Source organism: Lissotriton vulgaris, chromosome 5 (assembly GCF_964263255.1).
Source record: "Lissotriton vulgaris chromosome 5, aLisVul1.2, whole genome shotgun sequence".
In the NCBI taxonomy this organism is placed as follows: domain Eukaryota; kingdom Metazoa; phylum Chordata; class Amphibia; order Caudata; family Salamandridae; genus Lissotriton; species Lissotriton vulgaris.
In genome coordinates this window covers 904,355,303-904,367,450 of record NC_141693.1, presented here as the reverse complement: position 1 = coordinate 904,367,450, position 12,148 = coordinate 904,355,303, and the positions used below count along the sequence as shown (strand labels likewise).

Sequence of the window (12,148 nt, the reverse complement as noted above, 5' to 3'; positions counted from 1 at the left end):
CAAGGGACTTGTTAGCTGAAAATTGTCCAAGTGCAAAGTTTTGGTTTTGGGATGTTTGGGCCACCTTTAGCACCTTTTCTGGGGGTCCAGGACAGGGTGGGCACTACTTAGAATGTAAGACTCAGGTGCATGGTCCAAGTTGTTGGAGATTTTTGTGTCCCTGTAGTTCAGAACAGGAAATATCTCTGGCCCTCCTATCCTGGCAGGATGGACTTTCCTGCCAACACCTAGACCCCCTGTGTCTTACTGTCCGTGAGAAATACACAAAGTACAACTACCACTCTAATCACAATCATGTGACCCAGACCACAGACTGCAGGCACCAAACTGTTAGGACAAGAAAATGCAAACTTTCTCAAAGTGCCATTTTCAGAATTGTGACTTAAAAATCCAACTTTACTATCAAAAAAGGTTTTAAATTACAATTCTTTTGAGACCAAACATGACATTTCTACCTGTTACCCAACAAGTTATCACTTATTAAATGTAATAAGGTAACCCAATGATATCCTTTGGTAGAGGTAGGCCTCACAGTAGTGAAAAATTAATGTAGGAGTTCTTCACTACCAAGACATGTAAAACTCAAAAGTATGTGTCCAACTTTTTAAATACAATGCACTTTGTCCAATGGCCTGAAAGGGCCTACCTTAGGAGTGACTTATATGTATTAAAAAGGGAGGTTTATTTGGCAGGTCATATTGGCAGTTTAGCTCACAGGTTCCAATGGCAGGCCTTAGACATGGCGTAAAGAGCTACTTAAGTGGATGGCACAATAAGTGCGGCAGGTCCACTAGTGGATTTAATTTACAAGGCACGGATACATGCTGTACCTCTTTAATAGGGACTAACAAGTCAATTAAATGTGCCAATCAGAGGCAAACCAATTTCACAATCTTTAAAGAAGAGAGCACAGGCACTTTAGCATTGGTTAGCAGTGGTAAAGTGCACAGAGTCCTACAGCTGAAAAAAAAAAATTCAGAAAACGGGAGGGGCAAAATGCAAAAAGGTTTGGGGATGACTCTGCAGAGAGGGCCAGGTCAAACCGCCTGCCATCACTAAAGCTGTTCTGGACTTCATGTTGATACATTTCTTTATAGAAGGTTTCCGGGAATTGCTAATAACAGGCACAATGTTAAATTAAGTACCTCATAAAACACATTGTTACAGTTTTGTATGACGGGCAGGTTGACATTTCAATCACTACCTCAATAACAGTGTCAAGCTAGCATCACTCACCAATACCTATTGGATTGTATTAATACTTTGAGAGAGAAAGAGACTATGGTTGTATAGGACAAGGTCCCTTGCTGTCACTGGTGCAAGTCTGTTTCTATTTCTCATAGGAAAGCATACTGTACCGCAAGTTTATCCTTGGTGGTTGTGTAAACAACTATTCAGCAACGGTATTTGCTACAAGGTCATCCACGAAAAAGTGGTGAACAGAGTTCAAAGTAAATATATATATTTTTTTAAAACAATATGATTAAAGCTGCAAAATAACAAATGGCCATATAAAGGCACAGATGTACGTCAGAATATAAATTCCACATCATGCAGATAAACGCAAATCCAATTTCTCTCACCTTCTTAAGGTCATCAGAGTTACCAGAGGCAGTGTAGTAATTCAACATGGCAAACCGGGAGCAGCCGGCACAGGTAGCAGTGGTGGGGCGGTGCGGGCAGGGATGGTGGGGTAGAAAGTGAACAGACGACGGGATAGGGAAAGTAAAATAAATCAATTAATAAAACCACTTACCTTGCACTGGCTGCACCAAGTCAGAGATGCGGCGAGTGCAAGTTAAGTGGTTTAATTTATTTTTTTATTTAATTTAATTTAACTTTATTTTATTTTATTTTCCCCTCTTATGATGCTCAGGCTTGGATATATGTTGTTACAACTCATACTTTTACAACGCATACCTTTACAACACATTTTTTACACAGCAACATCCATTACAACGCATTCCATTACAACGCATGCCATTACAACAAATTCTTTGAAACTACCTTTACAACGCATTTTACTACAACGCATACTACATTTACAACACATACCATTACAACGCATACCATTACATTGCATGTATGGTAAGTATTGGATAGTGTAGGGGTAAAAATTACTATTCTAACTCCAGGGGGTGCAACAGTAGGGTAAGTATTGGATAGTGTAGGGGTAAAAATTACTATTCTAACTCCAGGGGGTGCAACAGTAGGGTAAGTGTTGGATAGTGTAGGTATGCGTTGTAATGGTATGCGTTGTAATGACTGCGTTGTAATGACATGCGTTGTAGTGGTATGCTTTGTAATGACATGCGTTGTAATGGTTGCGTTGTAATGGCATACGTTGTAATGGATGTTGCGTTGTAAAAGTTTTGTTGTAAAGGTAGTGCATTGTAAAAGTTGCATTGTAAGTGTTGTTTTACCTCAGGCTTGCTTGCAATGCTCGCTCTCAACAGTGCACACATCACCAACCTTTATGCCTCACCACTTTTAACCCCTTCGACGCTAATGACAAAGCCAGCTCGTCATGGGCGTTACCTGCGCTGCGCGGATGACGAGCTGGCTTTGTCACGTTACGCGGGATTTTTGAAAATGCCGCGCACAGCGGGAAAAGCCGCCGCAGCGATGCGGTTAAATGTCACCAGCCATCATTGAATTTGTTTTTATTTTTTATTGATTTGGAGGGATATGCCTTATTAATATTCATTTAATAACCACATACATTTTTGATTTTTCACACTTTACATTTTGGGGAAGAGACAATAATGTTTGCTTACTTCTTGAAATGTAGCTTTACAGGTGTATTAACATATCCTTGTCGCAAGCGAAGGGATTTTATTTGCTTCCAGACCTTTACCATATTATGTTTTAAGGATGCATCTTTTTGTTCTTCGATGTCCAGGAGACTTTGGGTGTCTCTATAACGATAACAAAACAGAAGACATAATAACACAGACCAACTTCATTACATAAACCACAGTGAATCATTATATTAGTTAACCAAAGAAAAAGTTAACTACCCATTGAAGAAAATAATAATTTGAATGAAAAATACCTCTTTCCTATAGCGAAATCATACGCAATTCCCAACTTTAACCATGAGGATAGAATTGTAATTAAATGACAGTAGCTGTGTAATCTTTTTTGCTCCAATTATAAATTAGTTGGGTTGATGTATTCATGGATAAAAATGCCCTGCAGTATACTGAAATTACAAACAAATAATACTTCACTTGTTCCCATTAATTCTTTGGAACTCCTGATAAAGTTAGAAGAGGTCATAATGAGTCAAAGTGATAAAGGGTCTAGATTAGACCTGCACATATATTTAGTTCATGGCTTTCTGTACGACAACTTTGATGTAACGGCCTACATATATACTACAGGCTTAAAATAGCAGGGAATCAATGTATTATTCTTGGGTCACCAAGGAATGGCTGTTTTTGCACAGCAGCTGGTGCCCAACCTAAGAATGTTTTTGAGTTGCATAGGGTGTAGCAAACCGTCACAGTATAAAAAATTGGCAATCATTAATATTAATGACACAGGACTACAAATGGGCTGCAAAATAAGCATATAGTCTTACAAGGGACAGCAGAGTTCTGTAGTAGAGTAGGATCTGCTTACTATGGTTACCCCCACGTTTTGCTGGTGTTTTACTGTTTTTCGACTTTGGTCTGGCTGGGGCCCTGCTATTCAGGACCCAAGCCTAGCTGCTTCCTCTCTAAATTGATTGCATGCACTTTAGGTACACTCCAGATTGGTTACTGGGTTACCCTTGTGAGTCCCTAGTGTATGGTACCTTAGGTACCAAGGGCATAGTTACCCCAGAGGCCTACCAGGGGCGGAAGCATGTATTATGCCACCCGTGGGAAGCCTTCCAAAATGGCACCACAGGTCTGCTATTGCAGCCTGGGTAAGGTGGTGCCCTTACTAAAATATAGGCTACCTATATCTACCTTTAATGACAGACACATATAAACCTATAAGTCACTCCTATGGCAGGCATTGGCAATCCTGAAGGCAGAGTGCTTGGTTTTGTGTGAAAGGGTGCCCTAGCATGAGCTGAGTCCCTCTGCAGCTTTCGGAATCACTTCTCTGTAGCTGTTCTGAGTGGAGAAGTGTGGCTCACTGGTTAGAGCAGGCAGACCCTGAAGCAGAGGTCAGACCCGGGACCAGGGTTCGATTCCCGACGAGGCAGGGTGTTGAGCTCAAAACGTCCACGGACTCGATAATTCTCGCTTCGGTGCCTGACCTAATCATGGGTTCACACTCTGCAACTCTGGGCATTAAGCTTGCTTAATCTCCGCAACGGCCCCCCGCGGCGGGATGCCTGGCTTTCACCTTGGGGATGCCCTGTAGGGGCTATCTCACAGGGAAAAACCAGGACGGGTTCCCAAGGCAAGTGCTGAGATACCCCTTCGGGGGTCGATTCTGGCGCTATATAAGAAACATAATAATAATAATATTAATAATACAGCCATACCATATACTCTTAAGTGCATTATAGCCTCGCGCTACATGCTAACTGGGAATGGCTGCATCAAAACATGTCGTGTTTGGTGTCAAACACTTTGAATCCTACCCCTCCCCCTGCAAGTCCTGGCGGCGGGGTAGAACTACACCCTTCTAGAGGGAGAAGGCATGTACACACTTACCTGACCGGTAATAGTTTAAAAGAGCCCCAGCATCACAAAATGGATGCTGCAGCCACATACACGAGTCTGACCTCCTGCTGCTGGACGAAACTCCTGCAGGAGAGGTATGGACAATAAGTTTCCTTTCACAGGGAGGTGTAACCACCTCCCCAGACCGGCTTTATTGTATTGGGGCTGGGTGGGTGCATTCAGTGAATGCTTTTCAGACAGTGCTGGGGGCACACTTGGTGTCCCTATGCATACCCCAGTTCAAACCGGTTGCAGGGGCACTCAGCCCCTGCTCTGGCATAAAACTGGACAAAGGGGAAGGGGTGTAACCACCCCCACCCCAGGTCCTCCCATAGGTGGGACCCTAGAGCAGGGGTCTCCAACTAGTAGCTCGGGAGCTACTGGTAGCTCACCAGCACCCTCAAAGTAGCTCTCAGAGGTGAAGCCAAACCAAGCCAATCTCAGAGATTCTGTGTATATTGAAGAAGGCAGCACTCCTCATTTCACTACCCTTAAGAGTTAAAGACAGCCAAACCAATGGCAGGGTCTGTTGTTAACACTCAAACACAGGCTGTGGTGGCCAATCAATCAATCAGGGATTTATAGAGCGCACTACTCACCTGTGACTGTCTCAAGGCACTGGGGGAGTGTGTGGGGGGATTTAGACAGCTCTGGTCAATCAAAAAGCCAGGTCTTGAGGCTCTTCCTGAATTCTTTCAGCGTGGGGCTTCATCTGATGCTGAGGGGGAGTTTGTTCCAGGTCTTGGCCATGATATAGAAGGGTGTGCCTCCTGTTCTGGCTCTGTAGATGCAGGGGATTTTGGCCAAGGCCTGGTCAGCAGAGCGGAGGTTTCTGTTGGGGGTGTAGAAGGAGATTCTTTCGTTGAGGTATTGGGGTCCGGTGTTGTGGAGGGATTTATAGGCGTGTGTGTGTGCAGCTTGAAGGTCACTCTTTTTTTGATGGGGAGACAGTGGAGGTCTCATATATGCTGGGTAATGTGGTCTTGTCGCGGGATGCTTAGGATGAGTCTGGCTGCGGTGTTCTGGACAGTCTGAAGTTTGTGGAGTAGAGATTTGCTGATTCCGGCATAGAGGGCGTTCCCATAGTCCAGCTGGTGATGAGTGCATGGGTGACGGTCTTCCTGAATTCAGGGGGTGCGTCCATTTGAAGGTCTTGCTGAGTAAGCAAAGGGTGTTGAAGCATGTGGAAGCTCCAGCGTTGGCCTAAGTGTCTGCCACATGAACCATCTTTATCCACTTTAAATCTACCTAAGAAGGAGATTGGCCATGTTATCCACCCTGCTCGATCAGTCACACTTTGTGTGCCATCAAAGAATAGTAGCAGCATTAACCAGGGCTGACCCACCAAAGGGTGTGACTCCAAGAACTAGAGTGAAAATATGTTAGTTAGGAACATGATTAACCAAAGAGCTGAGGGGAAGAGAGTATGCATCCAGGGCAGAGAAAATTAAAAGCGTCACATTCATTTTTGTGTGGGTCTGTGACATTGTGTCCTTCCCAAATAAACAGTGTTGATTCCTTAAAGCTGCTCCTAATGTCAAGAACTGCCAAATATTTATGCTTGTCTCCATCATAAGAGTATTATCGCTGACACAATTGTGCCCATTCATGGTATAATTGTGCCATAGCCATAATATTTTCATCCTTGACTATTTTGGGCATACAAGTCTAGTAATTACATACTTGCTGCCATCACTGACATATTAAGAGCATGACTGGCCTGCTTTTAACCAATCCTGACAGAGTGGCAACCGCTTCTCCCATAATAATGGCCATAACTGATATATGTTTGGCATCCAGCTGTGGCACAGTGGTAGCCCTGGTTTAATGGTGATTCAGAAAAGGGGGGTGGTGATGGACAGAGTATCTGAATTAAGCAGAACACTCCTACCCAATAAACAGATCAGGGCTTGATCCATCACCGTTTCTTAGCTCACTGCACCATCCCAGCTCAGAACCTGGCTACATGCAAATTAGTCTGTTCCTGGCCCAGTGCATCATGGGAACAGGGCAGACCAAACTACCAAGCCAATTCTTATACTGGAAAGGAAACAAGCTTCCGGGGACCGGTTTCTGGCATTACAGCCGTCTTCGGCCCGGCTTCCTTGAATCCTGATGGTGCAGTGAGCAAGGGACTCATGTCTGAGCATACCCTTCCACGCTTATGGTGGACAAAACGATTCAGAAAAGGGGGGTGGTGATGGACAGAGTATCTGAATTAAGCAGAACACTCCGACCCAGTCAACAGATCAGGGCTTGATCCATCACCGTTTCTTAGCTCACTGCACCATCCCAGCTCAGAACCTGGCTACATGCAAATTAGTCTGTCCCTGGCCCAGTGCATCATGGGAACAGGGCAGACCAAACTACCAAGCCAATTCTTATACTGGAAAGGAAACAAGCTTCCGGGGACCGGTTTCTGGCATTACAGCCGTCTTCGGCCCGGCTTGCTTGAATGCTGATGGTGCAGTGAGCAAGGGACTCATGTCTGAGCATACCCTTCCACGCTTATGGTGGGCTAAACGATTCAGAAAAGGGGGGTGGTGATGGACAGAGTATCTGAATTAGGCAGAACACTCCTACCCAGTCAACAGATCAGCGCTTGATCCATCACCATTTTTTAGCTCACTGCACCATCCCAGCTCAGAACCTGGCTATATGCAAATTAGTCTGTCCCTGGCCCAGTGCATCATGGGAACAGGGCAGACCAAACTACCAAGCCAATTCTTATACTGGAAAGGAAACAAGCTTCCGGGGACAGGTTTCTGGCATTACAGCCGTCTTCGGCCCGGCTTGCTTGAATCCTGATGGTGCAGTGAGCAAGGGACTCATGTCTGAGCATACCCTTCCACGCTTATGGTGGACAAAACGATTCAGAAAAGGGGGGTGGTGATGGACAGAGTATCTGAATTAAGCAGAACACTCCTACCCAGTCAACAGATCAGGGCTTGATCCATCAGCGTTTTTTAGCTCACTGCACCATCCCAGCTCAGAACCTGGCTACATGCAAATTAGTCTGTCCCTGGCCCAGTGCATCATGGGAACAGGGCAGACCAAACTACCAAGCCAATTCTTATACTGGAAAGGAAACAAGCTTCCGGGGACCGGTTTCTGGCATTACAGCCGTCTTCGGCCCAGCTTGCTTGAATCCTGATGGTGCAGTGAGCAAGGGACTCATGTCTGAGCATATCCTTCCACGCTTATGGTGGACTAAGCGATTCAGAAAAGGGGGGTGGTGATGGACAGAGTATCTGAATTAAGCAGAACACTCCTACCCAGTCAACAGATCAGGGCTTGATCCATCACCGTTTTTTAGCTCACTGCACCATCCCAGCTCAGAACCTGGCTATATGCAAATTAGTCTGTCCCTGGCCCAGTGCATCATGGGAACAGGGCAGACCAAACTACCAAGCCAATTCTTATACTGGAAAGGAAACAAGCTTCCGGGGACAGGTTTCTGGCATTACAGCCGTCTTCGGCCCGGCTTGCTTGAATCCTGATGGTGCAGTGAGCAAGGGACTCATGTCTGAGCATACCCTTCCACGCTTATGGTGGACAAAACGGGTTTAATGGTGGGCATTATTAGCATAACAGAGGCATTCTTAGTATTATGGTGAGGAAGCATGGCCTATGATTCTAATACCTGGGTATTTGAAGCATAATTTGTGCATGAGAGGCATTTGTACATGGTGGTACTCAATGAAAACAAAAAGCTGATGTTTAAGGACTGTGTATTTTCTAACAGTGAAAACGGATTTGATTTTTAAAGGAAAAAATTATGCTTTTTCAGAAAACGATTTTCTTCTGGAAAATCGAGTTTGATTGCTTAAAGTGGAAAGGGATTTTGATAGAAAAATGTGTATTTTCAAAAACTAATATGCTAATGAAGACAACATATTGCATTTCTAAAACACATTCAGTTGTTAGCTGAATGATACTTCAATTTGAGTTGGGGAGACTTACTGCAGTGGTAATACCCTTTGTGGCACACAGCATGTGATGATTTGAATTTTACTTGATTACAAGCATTTAATAGTGATAAACGTTTTCCTAGCATTGTGCTGATAACTTCACCTGATATTTTTGGGTGGTTACTACTGATAATTGTGCTTAGGGTGGTCATAGTGTAATGTTAATACATATAATTAGCATTTTACAGTGATAAAATATGCTAGTAGCTCAGCAGGACTTTCCTTGAGCAGAATTAGCTCTCACTACAGAACAGGTTGGAGACCCCTGCCCTAGAGTAAGTCCAACCCCTAAACTTAGTATAAGTATAGGAACACAGCCCTTAGGACTTTAGATTATACCTGGATGAAACTCTGCAACATATATCCTAAAACTTCGACATTCTATTTCGACTAGAAGACGGAAGAATCTCCCTTGGGGTCATTGAGTGACTCCCCTGTTCAAACAGGCACCAAAGAAGCATCTTGCAGGTTTGCATTTCCAAGGCTCCCGCCACATCCCGAAGGATTTGCGACACAGGACCCAGACTTTCAGTTATCTACGAGGCCGACACGAGTTCCCAGAAAAGCTGAGACCCACAACCATCACGAGAGACGTGGAACCGGAACTCCTGGACATCTTGCACATTTGCTAGTGCACCTACTTTCCGAGCCTTCCCGAAGTTGTGCATTGGGCTACTCGTAGTCCAAGCCCCGAGGACCATCTGCCCCGAACATTGTGGGTCTACACTCCACGAGTGTTCCGTGGGCCGCTTCTAGCCTTTCTGCTCGAGGCCCCTTTGCAATCCATGGTCCGTCGACTGGTGGGTCCCCACAAAGGTAACTCTTTTAGTTCTTGGGCTTTCCTGGTTGGTCCAGATGTGCCCTGACTTCCCTCCAAAGGGTGAGTCCCTCAGACCTTGCTGGTCTGCCCCGAAGCCAATCTTTGCATTCTGTGTGGGTTGCTGTTGCCAAGGCTTGTTGGTTCAATCTGGATACTGACACCGCAGAACTCGACATCCGATGTGGGACAGTTCGAATCCAGCTCCTGGTTGTCGTCAACACCTCCTGGTCCTCATGGCTGAAGAGTCAAGCTTCACCATCTGCACCTGAAGTCACCCGACATCGGTCGGCATCTGCTCATCGCCTTCCTGGTCACTGGCAAGTGACCCAGACTTTGTCCCCTCTGCTTTCAGGTTCTTCAGATCTTCGATCCACCCTTGGATCCACCCGGACACTTTCTACTTGGTCGCCTGTAGGACTTCTTCGCAGCTCGCCATAGGAAACGACGGCGAAACCCGATACGAATAGACACCTATGCACCCAGCTTCCCTGAGTGAGGTAACACGAGTACTTCGGTGCTCCCATGGGTCTTGACTCTCAAACTGTCTAGTTCTCAAGGGGTTTGCTCCCAGTCCACCTCTAAGTGTCCCTAATCTTTAAATTACTAATCGCAACTCTCTCCATATAAGTCAATGGTGATTCGCTGCTGTGTTTAGACACTACACGCGTCCCCTGTGGGTCTCCTGTGTCACTACCTTGGGTGGTTCCTGGTTGCCCCAACGGTATTACAGGCCCTAGGGCTTGTCTCTATGACTGAAATGGTACTTATACCACTTTCTTAGTTTATGGTTTGTGACGCCCCTAGGGCTAACCGTATGCTGTGCTAATTTACTGTGTGCTAAATAAGTTTACTGTATGTACTTTTGCCACTAGCCTAATAAAGAGACTAGAGTGATGTGTTTAGATTAAATACATATATTTTATATATATTTACCTGGTGTGGTTCTCCTTTCATTTGGTCATTCACAGGATTATAGACTGGTAAAACAAGCTGCTTTACATTCCTTCAAGACTTAGCCTGAAGGCTGCTCTCCACAGCTACCACTAGGATAGCTTTCTATATAGGTTGTCCTTAAACCTAAAAATCAATAAGGGTCGTCTGGACTGGTGCAAGGTGCCCACTTGAATAGTGGACAGCATATGCCAGGCCAACTTCTCACATTGGTGTGCAGCGTGTGGGATTCCAGCTTGCTATTGTTTTACCAGATAATCTCAAGTGTTTGATCATTTGAAAACCACTAAAGGTACCAGAGGTACATATAATGCAAGCTTAAATACAGTAAGTTCTACTGAACTTAGAGTTGTGTGTCAAGGGCTTAAGCACACCCTTTCTACAACTCAAGAGAGGTTTAGTAGGTAAAGCACAAGTTACTACTTGTGTAACGATATATCTGTAAGAGACATTAGTTAGTGATAGATTCCTTACCTTAGAATATCCCCAGGCGTCAGACTGGATCCGGAAACTTTTGCGTAGCAATACCCCTGCGCGCTGGTAGGCGTCGTCTGCGGCTCCGCGTCCGTCGTCGGCGTCGTGAGCGCCGGGATGACGTCGTCGGAGTACTTAGACGGCGCCCATGCGCGCTGACGTCAGTTCTGATAACACAGCTTTTCCGCGCCAGATACGCAGAGCCATGAAAGAACTCACACTGGTGCCATGAAACTAGGGCCCTGAAAGGGGATGACCTTAACCCTAGATATCGGTTCGCAGAACGGGGAGGATGGGTGGGTCGGTAAGGAATCTATCACTAACTAATGTCTCTTACAGATATATCGTTACACAAGTAGTAACTTGTGCATCTGAAAGAGACACGTTAGTGATAGATTCCTTACCTTAGAATAGATACCCCAGCAATACCAACCCCGGTGGTGGGTCTGCGAACCAATATCACACCAGAAAGTCCTGGAGGACGGAACGGCCAAAGAAGCCATCCCTCCGGACTTGACTGTCCAGGCAGTAGTGTCTTGCGAACGTGTGCAGCGAGGCCCACGTAGCTGCCTGGCAGATGTCCTGCAGGGGGACACCGCGGCCCAGGGCAGTTGTCGTTGCCGTGGCCCGAGTGGAGTGAGCCCGCAATCCAGCTGGGGGCTCCTTCCTCGCCATGGAGTAACATGCTTGGATGCACAAGATGATCCACCTAGAGATGGTCCTCTTGTGCACAGCCTTTCCCTTCTTCGCGCCCACGTAACCAACGAAGAGTTGGTCATCCACCCGGAATTGGCGTGTGCGATCTAGGTAGTAGGAGAGCGCACGTTTTGGATCCAGACGGTGGAGCCTCTCCTCCTCTTTCGAGGGATGCGGAGGCGGAAAGAAGGTGGGCAAAGTGATGGACTGCCCGATGTGGAAGGCCGTGACAACCTTGGGCAGAAAGGAAGGTCGTGTACGTAACACCACCTTATCAGGATGAACAGACAGGAAAGGTGGAGAAGAAGAAAGAGCCTGGAGCTCACTCACCCTCCTGGCAGAGGTGATGGCAACCAGGAAGGCCGTCTTTAGAGTAAGGAGACGAAGAGGGCAGTTATGAAGCGGCTCAAAGGGAGCACACATCAGATAGGTGAGAACCAGATTCAAGTCCCACTGGGGCATCACGAAGGGAACAGGAGGGAACATGTGCGTGATGCCCTTCAGAAATCTACTCACAATAGGGGACTTGAATAAAGAAGGCTGATCTGGTAGCCTCAGGAAGGCTGATG

The 12,148-nt window shown here is 45.9% G+C and overlaps 1 protein-coding gene across 1 annotated transcript in view; it reads right to left on the bottom strand.

Moving 5' to 3' along the window:
• CC2D2B (coiled-coil and C2 domain containing 2B) overlaps nt 1-12,148 on the bottom strand; it is a 1,912,120-nt gene that overhangs the window by 1,052,831 nt on the left and 847,141 nt on the right. The window contains exons 16-17 of the mRNA XM_086919535.1: nt 2,778-2,918; nt 1,584-1,586 (exon numbers count right to left, since the gene is read on the bottom strand). Of these exons, the coding sequence (XP_086775661.1) occupies nt 1,584-1,586; nt 2,778-2,918 (144 nt within the window). The remainder of the gene's footprint in view (nt 1-1,583; nt 1,587-2,777; nt 2,919-12,148) is intronic.